Below are 19,454 nucleotides of genomic sequence, written 5' to 3'. Positions count from 1 at the left end.
TGAAACATTAAAGACTAGGCTTCTCATGGTGCTATGAAACATTAAAGACTAGGCTTCTCATGGTGCTATGAAACATTAAAGACTGGGCTTCTCATGGTGCTATGAAACATTAAAGACTGGGCTTCTCATGGTGCTATGAAACATTAAAGACTAGGCTTCTCATGGTGCTATGAAACATTAAAGACTAGGCTTCTCATGGTGCTATGAAACATTAAAGACTGGGCTTCTCATGGTGCTATGAAACATTAAAGACTGGGCTTCTCATGGTGCTATGAAACATTAAAGACTGGGCTTCTCATGGTGCTATGAAACATTAAAGACTGGGCTTCTCATGGTGCTATGAAACATTAAAGACTGGGCTTCTCATGGTGCTATGAAACATTAAAGACTGGGCTTCTCATGGTGCTATGAAACATTAAAGACTGGGCTTCTCATGGTGCTATGAAACTTCAAGACTAGGCTTCTCATGGTGTTATGAAACATTAAAGACTAGGCTTCTCATGGTGCTATGAAACATTAAAGACTGGGCTTCTCATGGTGCTATGAAACATTAAAGACTGGGCTTCTCATGGTGCTATGAAACTTCAAGACTAGGCTTCTCATGATGCTATGAAACATTAAAGACTAGGCTTCTCATGGTGCTATGAAACATTAAAGACTGGGCCTCTCATGGTGCTATGAAACATTAAAGACTGGGCTTCTCATGGTGCTATGAAACATTAAAGACTGGGCCTCTCATGGTGCTATGAAACATTAAAGACTAGGCCTCTCATGGTGCTATGAAACATTAAAGACTGGGCTTCTCATGGTGCTATGAAACATTAAAGACTGGGCTTCTCATGGTGCTATGAAACATTAAAGACTAGGCTTCTCATGGTGCTATGAAACATTAAAGACTGGGCTTCTCATGGTGCTATGAAACATTAAAGACTAGGCCTCTCATGGTGCTATGATAGTTGAATCACCATGACAATATTCAGCTTATATTTAATTTCAGAATTGAAGGGTTTGGTTAGGTAAGGGGGAAATGAGTTGTAAAACAAAATTCTTCAATTAGATTCATTATATTATGTTGATTCCCGTCCAAGCATCTGCTGTTGTAGAAGTTTGTTTGTCAAACATTGATGTTGCCGCTGGGGTATCAAAGCAATGTATGTCAGTCCATTAATTTAAATGTATTAATATCATGGTCAAATTTCATCTGCCATTTTAAGCCTCTTGTAATTGAGACCTAATGCAAGTCATCGGATCTCTCGTCTAATAGAGTGTTTACTGCTATTTATATTTATCTTTGCTAAGATTGGAATTTTTCCTCCCTCCCGTTTGCCCCCATCCCATCTCCCTCACATCCCTCCCTCTCTCCCGTCTCCCGTCTCCCCACTCCTTCACTCCTCTCTGCCTCCCTCCCAACTCCCTCCCACCTCCCTCCCATCTCCCTCCCTCCCGCCTCCCTCCCATATCCCTCCCTCCCTCCCATCTCCCTCCCTCCCTCCCATCTGCCTCCCTCCCTCCCTCCCATCTGCCTCCCTCCCTCTCTCCCGTCTCCCTCCCTCCCATCTGCCTCCCTCCCTCCCTTCTCCCTCTCTCCCATCTGCCTCCCTCCCTCCCTCCCATCTGCCTCCCTCCCTCTCTCCCGTCTCCCTCCCTCCCATCTGCCTCCCTCCCTCCCTTCTCCCTCTCTCCCATCTCCCACCTCCCTCCCTCTCGCCTGCCTCCTTCCCTCCCGTCTCCCTCCCTCCCACCTCCCTACCTCTCATCTCCCTCCCACCTCCCTTCCTACCATCTCCCTCCCCCATTTCCCTCCCTCCCATCTCCCTCCCTCCCAACTCCCTCCATCCCATCTCTCTCCCACCTCACTCCCTCCCATCTCCCTCCCTCCCACCTCCCTCCTTCCCATCTCCCTCCCTCCATCTCCCTCACTCCCATCTCCCTCACTCCCATCTCCCTCCCTCCCATCTCCCTCCCTCCTTCTCATCTCCCTCCCATCTCCCTTCTTCCCTCCCTCCTTCTCATCTCCCCCCATCTCCCGTCTCCCTCCCTCCCATCTCCCTCCCATCTCCCTCCCTCCCTCCCACCCTCCCACCTCCCTCCCTCCTTCTCATCTCCCTCCTCCCTCCCTCTGTCCTTACTGCAGTATGTTCCTCCTGACCTGTGTATCTGCTGTTTCATCCTGGAGCAGTCCCTGTCTGTCCGGGCCCTGCAGGAGATGTTGGCTCACACGGTGCCTAACAACGAAGGGGTGAGTATTGCTGCATTACCTGTGTACATAATCACTGTATAGCCTACCCATTATATTTACATTACCTGTACTCATTATCCCTGTATAATCAGTACACATCAGACCTTGGTCGAAGAAATAAGTGAACTACGTTTAGGATTTGTAAAGTATTTGAAAATATATGACACAGTGGTCTTTATAAACATGTCATTTCACAATACAGTGTAAATGGTTTCAATACAAAGGAAATGATAGAAAAACAAACAAATCCTGTTGCTGACTCATGGATTCTGGTTAAAGACGGTACGCCAAGGAGATTCACTGTTGAAGAAATGTATTTAATAAGAGATCAAGAACAGAGGACGATCATCACACGTCTGTTTTCTCCTTGTTTGACTTCAAGATAAGACGTGAAGATACATCTTCTACGGCAGTGTCCTCTCTAGCTGGGTGATTCTACATAACCGTTCTCTCCCCCTAGACACCGTGTCATAATGAAGGCCAAGTGCCCACTCCGTGTTAGTCCCAGATACACAGAGAAATAGCCTGATTGCCTTGCTTTAAGTGCATCCAGAAAGAGTTTTCTCCCCTCTTCTCTGCTCTGCCTACTTGATTTACAATGCCCCGATCAAAGGGAATGGTACCCTCCCTCTATCCAACCCTCCCTCTATCCAACCCTCCCTCTATCCAACCCTCCCTCTATCCTTCCCTCCCTCCCTCTATCCAACCCTCCCTCTATCCAACCCTCCCTCTATCTAACCCTCCCTCTATCTAACCCTCCCTCCCTCTATCCAACCCTCCCTCTATCCAACCCTCCCTCTATCCATCCCTCCCTCTATCCAACCCTCCCTCTATCCAACCCTCCCTCTATCCAACCCTCCCTCTATCCAACCCTCCCTCTATCCAACCCTCCCTCTATCCAACCCTCCCTCTATCCAACCCTCCCTATATCCAACCCTCCCTCTATCCATCCCTCCCTCTATCCAACCCTCCCTCTATCCAACCCTCCCTCTATCCCTCCCTCCCTCTATCTAACCCTCCCTCTATCCCTCCCTCCCTCTATCCAACCCTCCCTCTATCCAACCCTCCCTCTATCCAACCCTCCCTCTATCCAACCCTCCCTCTATCCAACCCTCCCTCTATCCAACCCTCCCTCTATCCAACCCTCCCTCTATCCAACCCTCCCTCCCTTTATCTCCCCTCCCTCTATCCAACCCTCCCTCTATCCCTCTATCCCTCCCTCCCTCTATCCAACCCTCCCTCTATCCAACCCTCCCTCTATCCCTCCCTCCCTCCCTTTATCTCCCCTCCCTCTATCCAACCCTCCCTCTATCCAACCCTCCCTCTATCCCTCCCTCCCTCCCTTTATCTCCCCTCCCTCTATCCAACCCTCCCTCTATCCCTCCCTCCCTCCCTCCCTCTATCCAACCCTCCCTCTATCCAACTCTCCCTCTATCCCTCCCTCCCTCCCTTTATCTCCCCTCCCTCTATCCAACCCTCCCTCTATCCATCCCTCCTTCTATCCAAATCTCCCTCCCTCGATCCCTCCCTCCCTCCCTCTATCCAACCCTCCCTCTATCCAACCCTCCCTCTATCCCTCCCTCCCTCCCTTTATCTCCCCTCCCTCTATCCATCCCTCCCTCTATCCAAATCTCCCTCCCTCGATCCCTCCCTCCCTCCCTCTATCCAACCATCCCTGCCTCTATCCAACCCTCCCTCTATCCAACTCTCCATCCCTCTTTCCCTCTCTCTCTCTCTCTTGCTCTCTCTCTCGCGCTCTCTCTCACTCTCGCTCTCTCTCTCTCTCGCTCAGCTCAGCTCAGCTCAGCTCAGCTCAGCTCAGCTACATGCCACTGGCATGCTTATTTCTTAGTTGGTGTGTGTAATCATAAATAAGGAGATGGACACTTAGATACTTATGAGTGCCCCAGTGTGTCCCCCACTGCAATGAAACACTTCATTAGCTGCAACTTTTTGAAGGTATTCCAAGTTATGTTCTTTTATCAAACACATTCTCTCCAACAGAACAGATTCAGGTTTCATTTGATTGATTAGGCTAGTGTGTTGAGAGATATTGAATTGATAATTGAACACATTAGAATTGAATTGCTTTTAGTTAGCTTAGCTAGTTTTATTTAGCTTAGCTCTCCTCACTGTTTCTGGGGTGCCAGACGATCAGATCAGTGTCAAGTTTGTATCCATTTTACTGCGATGAAGTAACTGTTTCAATTGAGGCGATAAGATGAGAACCAGCTGATCGATCGCTTGGCAACTCAGGATCAGAGATGAGAACGTCAGCCTGGCCCTGGACTAAAAAAGCAGTTGCTATGGAGATCAAGGCTTTAATCCGGGTCCGGGAAACGGGCCCTTAACGTTCACACACAACATTTTTTGTTTTTATATTGTTGTTAATTCACCCCATATGAAAATGAAATGGAGACTCATTCTTAGTCTTTAGATTTCTTTTTGACATTATTGACTGCCATAACTCCATGTAATATTGTTCTCTTCGTCTGTATCTTTGTTGAACGCTGTGCTAGAAAGCGGACCATGAACAGTGGGTATGTTCGTTTGTTACTTTCTTTAGTTGGCATGAAGGCTCACCTCTACTGACCCCTAACTATTAGCGAAAGAATGATCTCACTTTCGCCACTTTCACTTCAAAGTGTTGCCTATTTTGAGATTGTTATTGTGCATAGTCACTATAGTCATTCACAATAGATTATACCCCTCCCTTCAATAGGTTGGTTGATAAATCAAACATAAATGCACATATTTGGAAGGCTAGATGTGTGTAAATATCTTGTGAAAGATTTATATATATATATATATTTATTTATATGTGTATATATATTTATTTATATATATTTGTTTATATTCATATATATAAAAATATTTTATGTTTTTATATATATGTATATTTATTTATACATATTTATTAGATATTTAAATCTAATTATCGGTGATAGAAATTGAGTGAATCCTGGTATTAGCATAAATTATCAGACATTCTTACCCTCTTTAAATATGTACTTACCAGAAAGTCACACTGACATTTAGGAAATACATTTTTATTTCTCATATTTCAGATTCTGATCATTTTATTCCATTCAGCTTTTGATGCGTAGATTTGCCTTAACGCCTTAATGACCTTAAGGAACTCGTCACTGACACAGACTTTAAACTATCCCCTGTGACATCACCAATGTATGGCAATCTTGAAATAGACATCCCATTGGTTCCTACCTTCACCTTGTGCCCCCAAGACCACACTTTGTGCATGTGTGTAAACATGTTCAAGTGAAAGTGCTAACTAGTTTTCTAATCTGCTTCAGCCAGTATTTTAGCTAACCCACTTACTGCTTAGTGATTAGGGAAAAATCCCCTTCAATAAAAATCTACACCTTTAAAAAAAAAAAAACTAGACAGAGTTGTATGTTTTTATGTAAGCTGTCATGGACAGACGTACGTAACATAACTGTATAGGTGACGCAGTTATATAAGATTTTACTTCTGGGTTTCTGAAATGATGTGTTATGGAAAATACAAACTTTGTGTTAATCCTTTACTTTCAGAAAAAAATAATGTTTCTTTAGCCGTACTATCAAGACTTTAGGGAATCAACAAGAAACCTAGTTGGTGGGACACTGCTCACCTACTGTAGATGTAGTGTTTTTTTGAGTTTGTGGTTTTCCTTCCTCTGTTTTGTAGCTAACAGTCTCATTTCAAGACTAACAGAAATAAAAGAGGAAATGTTCTGGAATTGGCTTTGATTCCAGAAGCTTCTTCACACAATGATTCCAGAAGCTTCTTCACACAATGATTCCAGAAGCTTCTTCACACAATGATTCCAGAAGCTTCTTCACACAATGATTCCAGAAGCTTCTTCACACAATGATTCCAGAAGCTTCACCACACAATGATTCCAGAAGCTTCTTCACACAATGATTCTGGAAGCTTCACACAATGATTCCGGAAGCTTCACACAATGATTCCGGAAGCTTCACACAATGATTCTGGAAGCTTCACACAATGATTCCGGAAGCTTCACACAATGCTGTAGAACCAAGCTGGAATAGTTTAGGAATTTGTGAACCAACACAGGGATTATCCATATATTCTACAGTGTAAATCTTCATATTGCTCTTAGTAGAATACTGGATACATTGATATAAACGACACCAACATAAACTTTGTTCATTGAAGTGTATTCCAAACAATAGAATACAATCTCCCCATCCATTACTGTGATAATTTGAACAGTAATGTTTGGCAATAAACAGTGCCCTGCAAAAGTATTCAGACCTCTTGGATATCTTCACATTTTTTAAATGGATTGAATTGTAATTTTTTTGTCAATAATCTACACAAAATACTCTGTAATGTCAAAGTTTATATCTCAAATATAGTCGTTGCACAAGTATTGAGCTCTGAGTCAATACATGTTAGAAACACCTTCGGCATCGATTACAGCTGTGAGTCAATACATGTTAGAAACACCTTCGGCATCGATTACAGCTGAGACTTCTGGGTAAGTCTCTAAGTGTGATTACAGCTGTGAGTCTTCCTGGGTAAGTCTCTAAGAGTGATTACAGCTGTGAGTCTTTCTGGGTAAGTCTCTAAGAGTGATTACAGCTGTGAGTCTTTCTGGGTAAGTCTCTAAGAGTGATTACAGCTGTGAGTCTTTCTGGCTAAGTCTCTAAGAGTGATTACAGCTGTGAGTCTTTCTGGGTAAGTCTCTAAGAGTGATTACAGCTGTGAGTCTTTCTGGGTAAGTCTCTAAGAGTGATTACAGCTGTGAGTCTTTCTGGGTAAGTCTCTAAGAGTGATTACAGCTGTGAGTCTTTCTGGGTAAGTCTCTAAGAGTGATTACAGCTGTGAGTCTTTCTGGGTAAGTCTCTAAGAGTGATTACAGCTGTGAGTCTTTCTGGGTAAGTCTCTAAGAGTGATTACAGCTGTGAGTCTTTCTGGGTAAGTCTCTAAGAGTGATTACAGCTGTGAGTCTTTCTGGGTAAGTCTCTAAGAGTGATTACAGCTGTGAGTCTTTTTGGGTAAGTCTCTAAGAGTGATTACAGCTGTGAGTCTTTCTGGGTAAGTCTCTAAGAGTGATTACAGCTGTGAGTCTTTCTGGGTAAGTCTCTAAGAGTGATTACAGCTGTGAGTCTTTCTGGGTAAGTCTCTAAGAGTGATTACAGCTGTGAGTCTTTCTGGGTAAGTCTCTAAGAGTGATTACAGCTGTGAGTCTTTCTGGGTAAGTCTCTAAGAGTGATTACAGCTGTGAGTCTTTCTGGGTAAGTCTCTAAGAGTGATTACAGCTGTGAGTCTTTCTGGGTAAGTCTCTAAGAGTGATTACAGCTGTGAGTCTTTCTGGGTAAGTCTCTAAGAGTGATTACAGCTGTGAGTCTTTCTGGGTAAGTCTCTAAGAGTGATTACAGCTGTGAGTCTTTCTGGGTAAGTCTCTAAGAGTGATTACAGCTGTGAGTCTTTCTGGGTAAGTCTCTAAGAGTGATTACAGCTGTGAGTCTTTCTGGGTAAGTCTCTAAGAGTGATTACAGCTGTGAGTCTTTCTGGTTAAGTCTCTAAGAGTGATTACAGCTGTGAGTCTTTCTGGGTAAGTCTCTAAGAGTGATTACAGCTGTGAGTCTTTCTGGGTAAGTCTCTAAGAGTGATTACAGCTGTGAGTCTTTCTGGGTAAGTCTCTAAGAGTGATTACAGCTGTGAGTCTTTCTGGGCAAGTCTCTAAGAGTGATTACAGCTGTGAGTCTTTCTGGCTAAGTCTCTAAGAGTGATTACAGCTGTGAGTCTTCATGGCTAAGACTCTAAGAGTGATTACAGCTGTGAGTCTTTCTGGGTAAGTCTCTAAGAGTGATTACAGCTGTGAGTCTTTCTGGGTAAGTCTCTAAGAGTGATTACAGCTGTGAGTCTTCATGGCTAAGTCTCTAAGAGTGATTACAGCTGTGAGTCTTTCTGGGTAAGTCTCTAAGAGTGATTACAGCTGAGACTTCTGGGTAAGTCTCTAAGAGTGATTACAGCTGTGAGTCTTTCTGGGTAAGACTCTAAGAGTGATTAAGTAAATCCAGTGTAGATTTGGGCGGCAGGTAGCCTAGTGGTTAAAGCGTTGGACTAGTAACCGAAAGGTTGCAAGGTCGGATCCCCGAGCTGACAAGTTAAAATCTGTTGTTCTGCTCCTGAACAAGGCAGTTAACCCACTGTTCCTAGGCTGTCATTGTAAATAAGAATTAACTGTCTTGCCTAGTTAAATAAATAAATACAAAATAAATAAAGATTTGGTCTTGTGTTGTAGGTTATTGTCCTGCTGAAAGGGGAATTCCTCTCCCAGTGTCTGGTGGAAAGCAGACTGACCAGACTGACTAGCCTGTGCTTCGTTCTGTCCCATTTCTTTTTATCCTGACAATCCCCAGTCTTTTGCTGATGTCGAGCATAACCACCCATATCGTGACGCAGTGATTTACCATGCTTAAATATAAGGAGGTAGTTACTCAGTGATGTGTTCGATTTGCCCCGAACATAAGGCTTTGCATTCAGGCCAAAAAGTGTATTTATTTGCTGTGTTCTTTTGCAGTATTACTTTAATGCCTTGTTGCATATAAGATGCATGTTTTAGGAACATTTGTATTATTCTCTGTCATTTAGGTCGTTATTGTGGAGTAGCTACAATGTTGTTGATCCAGCCTCAGTTTTCTCCCATCGCAGCCATTAAACTTTGTAGCTTATTTAAAATCACCAATGACCTCATGGTGAACTCCCTGAACAGTTTCCTTCCATCGCAGCCATTAAACTCTGTAGCTTATTTAATATCACCAATGACCTCATGGTGAACTCCCTGAACAGTTTCCTTCCAGTCCCGCAGTTCATTTCAGAAGGACGACTGTATCTTTGTTGTGTCTGGGGGGGTTTAATACATCACCCACAGCATCGTTATTAACTTGACCATGCTTAAAGATATATTCAATGTCTGATATGTTGTTACACATCTACCAATCACTGCCCTTCATTGTGAGGCTTTCGAAAAGCTCCCTGGTCTTTGTAGTTTAATCTGTGCTTTAAATGCAGTACTTCACTCAGGTAGTCATTCAAGAATCATGTCAACTCCTATTAATTCCTGAACTAATTTAGGCTAATTTAGGCTTGCCTAAACAAATGGTCTGAACACTTATGCAATGACTATATTTTAGTTCTGAATTTTTTATTTATCTTAAAAATGTAATAAAATGTTTCGTCCACTTTGATGTTACAGACTATTTTGTGTTGATTGTTAACAAAAATGACAAATAAATCCATTTTAATTCCACTTTGTAACACAAAAAAAATGTGAAGAAAGCCAAGGGGTATGAATAAGGCACTGTATATGGACGCTGGCAACCATATTTCAGCCAGTAGCAAATTAATCTGGCTTGAACCTCCCTCTCTTCTCTTCTCCTTGAAAAGTCATTACCAGACCAACTTCCTGTGGTCTGACTGGTCATTCTCTATGAGATGATTAGATTAGAACCAGATATGAAGTGAACATTAAAAGTGAATTACTTACAGTAATCACAGACCAGCCATTGTTGTGCAACGCTGGCAGCCTGTGAGAAGCTTGGCAAGCAGCCAGCACTTCATTCTTGTAAAAACCAAGCTGGCAGGAGAAAGCTCAGTGAGAGAAGAGAGACCCCCCTCCCTTCACGCACGCACGCACGCACACACACACACACACACACACACACTCACACACACACACACACATGGACATGCTCACACACAATCTCTCACGCTCTCTTATACACACACAATCCCCCTCCCACACACACCACCGTCATACTCCCTGCAGAAGCTCAGACAGAATGATATTAGAGTGGGAGGGGCGTTGCCAGTTGCTGTGCCGCACAGCCAAAGGTCACAGTTCACAGTGATGATGTGTCAGCATGGCAGGAGGCCTGAAATACAGCCCCCCCTTCCCCTCTCTCTCTTTCTATCTCTGTCTCTCTCTTTCTCTGGGGGGCTGGAGGACTGGGGATTTGGAGTCTGGGGGGCTAAGAGGTGGAGAGGACTGGGGGTCTGTAGGACTGGGGGTTTGGAGTCTGGGGGACTGAGAGACTGAGGGGACTGGAGGACTGGGGATTTGGAGTCTGGGGGGCTGAGAGGCTGAGGGGACTGGGGGACTGGGGGGTTTGGAGTCTGGGGGACTGAGAGGTAGATAGGACTGTAGGATTGGGGGTCTGTAGGACGGGGTTTGGAGTCTGGGGGACTGAGAGACTAAGGGGACTGGAGGACTGGGGATTTGGAGTCTGGGGGACTGAGAGGTAGATAGGACTGTAGGATTGGGGGTTTGGAGTCTGGGAGGCTGAGGGGGGAAACCTCTGGAGGGCTGGGAGGTTGGAGTCTCTGGAGCTGAGGGGTGGAGAAGACTTGGGGTTTGGAATCTGAGGCACTGAGGGTCGAATAATCAAACCTTCTCGTAGTGTTGCTTTCCCCTCTCCATTCAGGGCAGATCAGTGTAGATAAACGAAAGGAGATGAGGAGAGGAAGCTACTTTAGACTACTGAGATGTAGTCGTCAGTCTCTAAACTCCGGTGTTGTTTCCCTCCCTCCTCTCTTCTCATTGAGGGGTTTTCATGGATCGACCTTGGAATTCTCTTCCCTACCAGACGAACTGTAGACTGTAGTATATATATTTCACTGTATTCAGCGCATGTGACAAATGTAATTTAATTTGTCACATGCGCTGAATACAACAGCTGTACACTGTACAGTGAAATGCTTACTTACAAACCCTTAACCAACAACGCTTTAAGAAGTTAAGAAATTGTTTTTACTGAAGTGTTAATTAAAAAATAGATAAGTAGAAAATAGAAAATAAAAGTAACAAATAATTAAAGAGCAGCAGTAAAATAACAATAGTGAGGCTATATACAGGGGGTACCGGTACAGAGTCAATGTGGAGGCTATATACAGGGGGTACCGGTACAGAGTCAATGTGGAGGCTATATACAGGGGGTACCAGTACAGAGTCAATGTGGAGGCTATATACAGGGGGTACCGGTACAGAGTCAATGTGGAGGCTATATACAGGGGGTACCGGTACAGAGTCAATGTGGAGGCTATATACAGGGGGTACCAGTACAGAGTCAATGTGGAGGCTATATACAGGGGGTACCGGTACAGAGTCAATGTGGAGTCTATATACAGGGGGTACCGGTACAGAGTCAATGTGGAGGTTATATACAGGGGGTACCGGTACAGAGTCAATGTGGAGGCTATATACAGGGGGTACCGGTACAGAGTCAATGTGGAGGTTATATACAGGGGGTACTGGTACAGAGTCAATGTGGAGGCTATATACAGGGGGTACCGGTACAGAGTCAATGTGGAGGCTATATACAAGGGGTACCGGTACAGAGTCAATGTGGAGGCTATATACAGGGGGTACTGGTACAGAGTCAATGTGGAGTCTATATACAGGGGGTACCGGTACAGAGTCAATGTGGAGGCTATATACAGGGGGTACCAGTACAGAGTCAATGTGGAGGCTATATACAGGGGGTACCGGTACAGAGTCAATGTGGAGGCTATATACAGGGGGTACCGGTACAGAGTCAATGTGGAGGCTATATACAGGGGGTACCGGTACAGAGTCAATGTGGAGGCTATATACAGGGGGTACTGGTACAGAGTCAATGTGGAGGCTATATACAGGGGGTACTGGTACAGAGTCAATGTGGAGGCTATATACAGGGGGTACCGGTACAGAGTCAATGTGGAGGCTATATACAGGGGGTACTGGTACAGAGTCAATGTGGAGGCTATATACAGGGGGTACCGGTACAGAGTCAATGTGGAGGCTATATACAGGGGGTACCGGTACAGAGTCAATGTGGAGTCTATATACAGGGGGTACCGGTACAGAGTCAATGTGGAGGCTATATACAGGGGGTACCGGTACAGAGTCAATGTGGAGGCTATATACAGGGGGTACCGGTACAGAGTCAATGTGGAGGCTATATACAGGGGGTACCGGTACAGAGTCAATGTGGAGGCTATATACAGGGGGTACCGGTACAGAGTCAATGTGGAGGCTATATACAGGGGGTACCGGTACAGAGTCAATGTGGAGTCTATATACAGAGGGTACCAGTACAGAGTCAATGTGGAGACCATATACAGGGGATACCGGTACAGAGTCAATGTGGAGACTATATACAGGGTGTACCGGTACAGAGTCAATGTGGAGGCTAAATACAGGGTGTACCGGTACAGAGTCAATGTGGAGGCTAAATACAGGGTGTACCGGTACAGAGTCAATGTGGAGGCTAAATACAGGGGGTACCGGTACAGAGTCAAAATGCGGGGGCACCGGGTAGTCGAGGTAATTGAGGTAATATGTACATGTAGGTTTAGTTAAAGTAACTATGCATAGATAATAACAGAGAGTAGCAGCAGTGTAAAGGGGGTCTGAGTAGCCCTTTAATTAGATGTTCAGGAGTCTTACGGCTTGGGGGGAAGAAGCTGTTTAGAAGCCTTTTGGACCTAGACTTGGCACTCCGGTACCACTTGCTGTGCGGTAGCAGAGAGAACAATCTATGCCTAGGGTGGCTGGAGTCTTTGATAGTTTTTATGGTCTTCCTCTGAGACCGCCTGATATAGAGGTTCTGGATGGCAGGGAGCTTGTCCCCAGTTATGTACTTGGCCGTATGTACTTATGTACTAGTTATAGTTATAGTTATGTACTTGCGGTCGAAGGCCGAGCAGATGCCATACCAGGCAGTGATGCAACCAGGATGCTCTCGATGTTGCAGCTGTAGAACCTTTTGAGGATCTGAGGACCCATGCCAAATCTTTTCAGTCTCCTGAGGGGGAATAGGTTTTGTCGTGCCCTCTTCACAACTGTCTTAGTGTGTTTGGACCATGTTAGTTTGTTGGTGATGTCGACACCAAGGAATTCGAAGCTCTCAACCTGTTCCGCTACAGCCCCATTGATATTCTGTAGACAGTAGTGTATATAATGTAGACTGTAGTGTATATACTGTAGACTGTAGTGTATATACTGTAGACTGTAGTGTATCGTCTGTAGACTGTAGTGTATAGACTGTAGACAGTAGTGTATATAATGTAGACTGTAGTGTATATTCTATAGACTGGTGTATAGACTGTAGACTGTAGTGTATATTCTGTGGACTGTAGTGTATATAATGTAGACTGTAGTGTATATTCTGTAGACTGTAGTGTATATACTGTAGACTGTAGTGTATAGACTCTAGACTGTAGTGTATATAATGTAGACTGTAGTGTATATAATGTAGACTGTAGTGTATATAATGTAGACTGTAGTGTATATAATGTAGACTGTAGTGTATAGACTGTAGTGTATATACTGTAGACTGTAGTGTATAGACTGTAGACAGTAGAGTATATAATGTAGACTGTAGTGTATATTCTATAGACTGGTGTATAGACTGTAGACTGTAGTGTATATTCTGTGGACTGTAGTGTATAGACTGTAGACTGTAGTGTATATTCTGTGGACTGTAGTGTATATAATGTAGACTGTAGTGTATATTCTGTAGACTGTAGTGTATATACTGTAGACTGTAGTGTATAGACTTTAGACTGTAGTGTATATAATGTAGACTGTAGTGTATATAATGTAGACTGTAGTGTATATAATGTAGACTGTAGTGTATATTCTGTAGACTGTAGTGTATATAATGTAGACTGTAGTGTATATTCTATAGACTGTAGTGTATATAATGTAGACTGTAGTGTATATACTGTAGACTGTAGTGTATATAATGTAGACTGTAGTGTATATTCTGTAGACTGTAGTGTATATACTGTAGACTGTAGTGTATAGACTTTAGACTGTAGTGTATATAATGTAGACTGTAGTGTATATAATGTAGACTGTAGTGTATAGACTTTAGACTGTAGTGTATAGACTGTAGACTGTAGTGTATAGACTTTAGACTGTAGTGTATAGACTGTAGACTGTAGTGTATAGACTTTAGACTGTAGTGTATAGACTGTAGACTGTAGTGGATAGACTGTAGACTGTAGTGTATAGACTTTAGACTGTAGTGTATGTTCTGTAGACTGTAGTGTATAGACTGTAGACTGTAGTGTATAGACTGTAGACTGTAGTGGATAGACTGTAGACTGTAGTGTATAGACTTTAGACTGTAGTGTATGTTCTGTAGACTGTAGTGTATAGACTTTAGACTGTAGTGTATAGACTGTAGACTGTAGTGTATGTTCTGTAGACTGTAGTGTATAGACTTTAGACTGTAGTGTATAGACTGTAGACTGTAGTGTATGTTCTGTAGACTGTAGTGTATAGACTGTAGACTGTAGTGTATACTGTAGACTGTAGTGTATATAATGTAGACTGTAGTGTATATTCTGTAGACTGTAGTGTATAAACTGTAGTGTATAGACTGTAGACTGTAGTGTATATTCTGTAGACTGTAGTGTATAGACTGTAGTGTATAGACTGTAGACTGTAGTGTATATTCTGTAGACTGTAGTGTATATTCTGTAGACTGTAGTGTATAGACTGTAGACCGTAGTGTATATTCTGTAGACTGTAGTGTATAGACTGTAGTGTATATTCTGTAGACTGTAGTGTATAGACTGTAGACTGTAGTGTATATACTGTAGACTGAAGTGTATATTCTGTAGACTGTAGTGTATATTCTGTAGACTGTAGTGTATATACTGTAGACTGTAGTGTATAGACTGTAGACTGTAGTGTATAGACTGTAGACCGTAGTGTATATTCTGTAGACTGTAGTGTATAGACTGTAGTGTATATTCTGTAGACTGTAGTGTATAGACTGTAGACTGTAGTGTATATACTGTAGACTGAAGTGTATATTCTGTAGACTGTAGTGTATATTCTGTAGACTGTAGTGTATATACTGTAGACTGTAGTGTATAGACTGTAGTGTATATTCTGTAGACTGTAGTGTATATTCTGTAGACCGTAGTGTATATTCTGTAGACTGTGGTGTATAGACTGTAGACCGTAGTGTATATTCTGTAGACTGGTTGTTGACTGGATCTATATATTTCTTACACTCCCCTACGTGTGTATTTGGGCAGTGAAGCTAAAACTTTTAGTTTGTCTCTATACTGCATTTAGAATTTGATATAAAACTATTTATTTGAGGCGACAGTACATAATGTCACTTGTTATTTGAGGGTATATGCATACATGCAGTATCTATTTCAACATTAACTAATGAAAGCACGTTCTGTATCTAGTGCCCCCATTTGAAATTGTCAAAAGTATTTAGGCAAATTCACCTATAGAGTGTTTAGTCAATTTAGTCAAAAGTTTTGTATTTGCACGCAATGACTACATCAAATCAAATGTATTTATATAGCCCTTCGTACATCAGCTGATATCTCAAAGTGCTGTACAGAAACCCAGCCTAAAACCCCAAACAGCAAGCAATGCAGGTGTAGAAGCACGGTGGCTAGGAAAAACTCCCTAGAAAGGCCAAAACCTAGGAAAGAAACCTAGAGAGGAACCAGGCTATGTGGGGTGGCCAGTCCTCTTCTGGCTGTGCCGGGTGGAGATTATAACAGAACATGGCCAAGATGTTCAAATGTTCATAAATGACCAGCATGGTCCAATAATAATAAGGCAGAACAGTTGAAACTGGAGCAGCAGCACGTCCAGGTGGACTGGGGACAGCAAGAAGTCATCATGTCAGGTAGTCATGGTCCTAGGGCTCAGGTCCTCCGAGAGAGAGAAAGAAAGAAAGAGAGAAAGAAAGAAAGAATTAGAGAGAGCACACTTAAATTCACACAGGACACCGAATAGGACAGGAGAAGTACTCCAGATATAACAAACTGACCCTAGCCCCCCGACATAATCTACTGCAGCATAAATACTGGAGGCTGAGACAGACTACATCAGAGACTATATGAGACTACATCAAGCGTGTGACTCTACAAACTTGTTGGATGCATTTGCTGTTTGTTTTGGTTGTGTTTCAGATTATTTTGTGTCCAATAGAAAAGAATGGTGAATAATGTATTGTGTCATTTTGTAGTCACTTTTATTGTAAATGAGAATATAATATGTTTCTAAACACTACTAAATTAATGTGGATGCGACCATGATTATGGATTATCATGAATGAATCGTGAATAACCCTGAGTAAGTAAGTTACAGAGGCATAAACAGACCACCCCCCCCAAAAAAAAAAATACACTACAACCTTCTAACGAGGGGACTAGAAACATGAAGTGCCCTTATTTTCAAAACGGTGACATTTTGTACTGTATAAATATATATGCAATATTATATATTATATTATATATATATATATATATATATATATAAACTTTTAATTTGGCTCTATATTCCAGCATTTTGTATAAAATGTTTTATATATATATATATATATATATATATATATATATATAAAACATGCTGGAATATAGAGCCAAATATAGAGCCAAATTAAAAGTTTTAGCTTCACTGTCTAAATAAACACGTTTGTAGAGTGTGTCTAGAGGGAACTCATGTTATCCACCACCAATGTGTAGCAATGTCTATCTTATCTAGTTTTCTTTCTTTATCCAAATAATGATCTGTAACTCCTTTAAAGGGAATACAGATAGCAACACTGTAGACAGTTTTGTGGGTTATTGGGTTAAAGTGTGCTAATGTTATGTCACCCTGTTCTTTTCTTCATGCGTCTAGAGGTTGTTAAGGAGGGTGAGTAATTTGTTTTAAATCTATCTTCCCTTACGGGGTTCACAACATTTCCTTGTCCACGGTACTGTAATGTTTCTCTTTCGTCACCCGAACCTGTCTAACACACGTAGTGATGCAGCACGACCTGGGTGGGATGAGTTCCTTTTGGTTCCGTTTTGTTCCTGTCTGTCCGTCTGTTTGTTCCTGGAGGTACTAGCCAAGGATGTTCGTTATCTATCCTCAATATTTTAAAGTGATGTCCTTCCCTTGTTTTCTTTCCTTCATCTCTACTGATTAGAAACAACTAGACAGACGAAAGCACCATTTCAATCTTCCTTGTAGAGTTTGACCATTTTGCTTTCCTGTCTGCTCAGATCCGTGTAGATGAAGGAAAGGAGACAAGGGGAGGATTCTACATGACCGTATTGAGATGCAGCCATCAGACTCTAACCTGCTGTGTATGTTGCCTCTCCTCCTCTCCTCCTTCCTAGGCGGCCCAGGGGGGTGGACACCGGACCCTGCTCTATGGTCACGCCATCCTCCTACGTCACTCCTTCAGTGGAATGGTGAGAATGGGGGAAATCTGCCACCCTGTCCCTCATAACCACAGTGGTTGTGTTCCAAATGGAACCCTTTTCCCCTTTATACTGCACTACCCCATAGGGCTCTGATAAATAATACAATTTTTAAAAAAGCAGTGTACTTCATAGGGAATAGTGGTGCCCATTTGGGACACACTTAGTATCACCCACACAAACATTATACTGCAGTTGCTCAAATGGCCAAAGTATCTCCGATGAGTGGGTAGCCAGATCTGTGAAAGATTTCCCAGTACGAGAGCTGTATTACTAGTGGATATCACTCCTACGTGTTGAATGAAAAGGTCACCAGTCCCTCACTGCTACTGTTACTACATTACCTAAAACATTATACTGCAGTCGCTACACAGAGAACAGTGCCGATGGCTTGAGTTTTAAACTGTACATTAAACTGTATATTCCACATGTGTAAACGCAAAACAAACAAAAATATATGTATGTGTATTGTTTTATATTTTTTAAAATCTTTTTTCTATCTTCTTGCTATTTCATATTGTGTGGCTTCTCAACAGTACCTGACCTGCTTGAAGACGTCGAGATCGTTGACAGACAAACTGTCGTTTGACGTGGGATTACAAGAACATTCAATAGGTAACACTTCCTATTGCACACAGCCTTGCTCCCTGTCACTACATTTAGAGGTAGAGTGGTGTAAGGAAGAGGGTGCAGATCATGTCTGCTGTGGAGCCATGCCTTGTACTGGTAACTAGGCGACATTTAGGGAATTGTCCCTAGCCACCGTGCTTCTACATCTGCGTTGCTTGCTGTTTGGGGTTTTAGGCTGGGTTTGTGACATCGGCTGATGTAAGAAGGGCTTTATAAATACATTTGATTGATTGATTGATTGATTTGAACTACAAAATGAAGCAGAGCCATTTATCACACCGGATGTGATACTTTAACTGTGACTATACTAGACATGCAGACTGGCTTCCATATTAATAGCTGACCTTGCTATGTGTATGTGTTGTAGCCCCCAGAATAGAGGCACTATATCAACCTGAAGATGTTACCACCAGGCAAAATGGCTGCCTTGAGGCTGTCCACTGCCCTGCTTTGAAACTGCTTTGATATTTGAAGACTTCAAAATAAACTGATTAACAATCACACAGCACATGATAAACTGATTAACAATCATGATGATAAACTTGCACTGCTTGTGTAAATCCATGCTTTGGTACTTGGACTATGGACCACAAATTAAATGCAAGAAATTGACATGCCAGTCAAACATTTGCATATTTATGTCAATTTCAGATGTATGATCTGTATCTTTCTGTTTTTGGTAAGCTCGTGTACAGTGTAGGAAGTTATGATTAATTTACAGTATATTACCATAGTTCTATTGTAATCTCAGAACAAGAAACCAAATCTGAAGCGTTAACAGTCTGGCCAGCTGCTATGGTAACAGTCTCGCCAGTTACTATGGTAACAGTCTGGTCAGTAACTGTGTTAACAGTCTGGTCAGATACTATGTTAAAAGTCTGGTCAGTTACTATGGTAACAGTTTGTCACAAGAGACTATGACAGTCTCATCCGAGTCCTGTTGTCCTCTATCTCTCCAGGTGAGGCATGTTGGTGGACCATCCATCCTGCGTCCAAGCAGAGGTCAGAGGGAGAGAAGGTCCGTATCGGAGACGACCTAATCCTGGTCAGCGTGTCCACAGAGAGGTACCTGGTGAGTACCAATTAGTCAGTCAATCAACCAAACAATCAATCAATCAATCAATCTTAATCTCAATCTTGTTGGCCAGGTCCCAGATCTGTTTGGGTTGTCTTGCCAGAGCAGGCAAGGAGGCTTGGAAAGGGAAAGACAACCCAAACAGATCTGGGACCAGGTTAGGAATAACAAGACAACCCAAACAGATCTGGGACCAGGTTAGGAATAACAAGACAACCCTGTCAGATCTGGGACCAGGTTACGAATAAC

At 42.7% G+C, this 19,454-nt stretch overlaps 1 protein-coding gene across 7 annotated transcripts in view; it reads left to right on the top strand.

Moving 5' to 3' along the window:
- Positions 1-19,454, top strand: part of LOC110529177 (ryanodine receptor 3) — a 250,062-nt gene that overhangs the window by 35,195 nt on the left and 195,413 nt on the right. For 5 of the 7 annotated variants that reach the window (XM_090242494.1, XM_090242493.1, XM_090242491.1 and 2 more), the window contains exons 3-7: positions 2,135-2,239; positions 4,759-4,779; positions 17,417-17,491; positions 18,037-18,115; positions 19,090-19,202. In XM_090242494.1, coding sequence (XP_090098620.1) covers positions 2,135-2,239; positions 4,759-4,779; positions 17,417-17,491; positions 18,037-18,115; positions 19,090-19,202 — 393 coding nt within the window. The remainder of the gene's footprint in view (positions 1-2,134; positions 2,240-4,758; positions 4,780-17,416; positions 17,492-18,036; positions 18,116-19,089; positions 19,203-19,454) is intronic. The other 2 variants (XM_090242497.1, XM_090242492.1) reach the window with 1 other exon arrangement.

The sequence above is a fragment of the Oncorhynchus mykiss genome, chromosome 8, assembly GCF_057628025.1.
Source record: "Oncorhynchus mykiss isolate SJ-2025 chromosome 8, ASM5762802v1, whole genome shotgun sequence".
Taxonomy (NCBI): Eukaryota; Metazoa; Chordata; class Actinopteri; order Salmoniformes; family Salmonidae; genus Oncorhynchus; species Oncorhynchus mykiss.
Note: the sequence above shows the minus strand (reverse complement) of the source record. Positions and strands in the feature narration are given on the sequence as shown.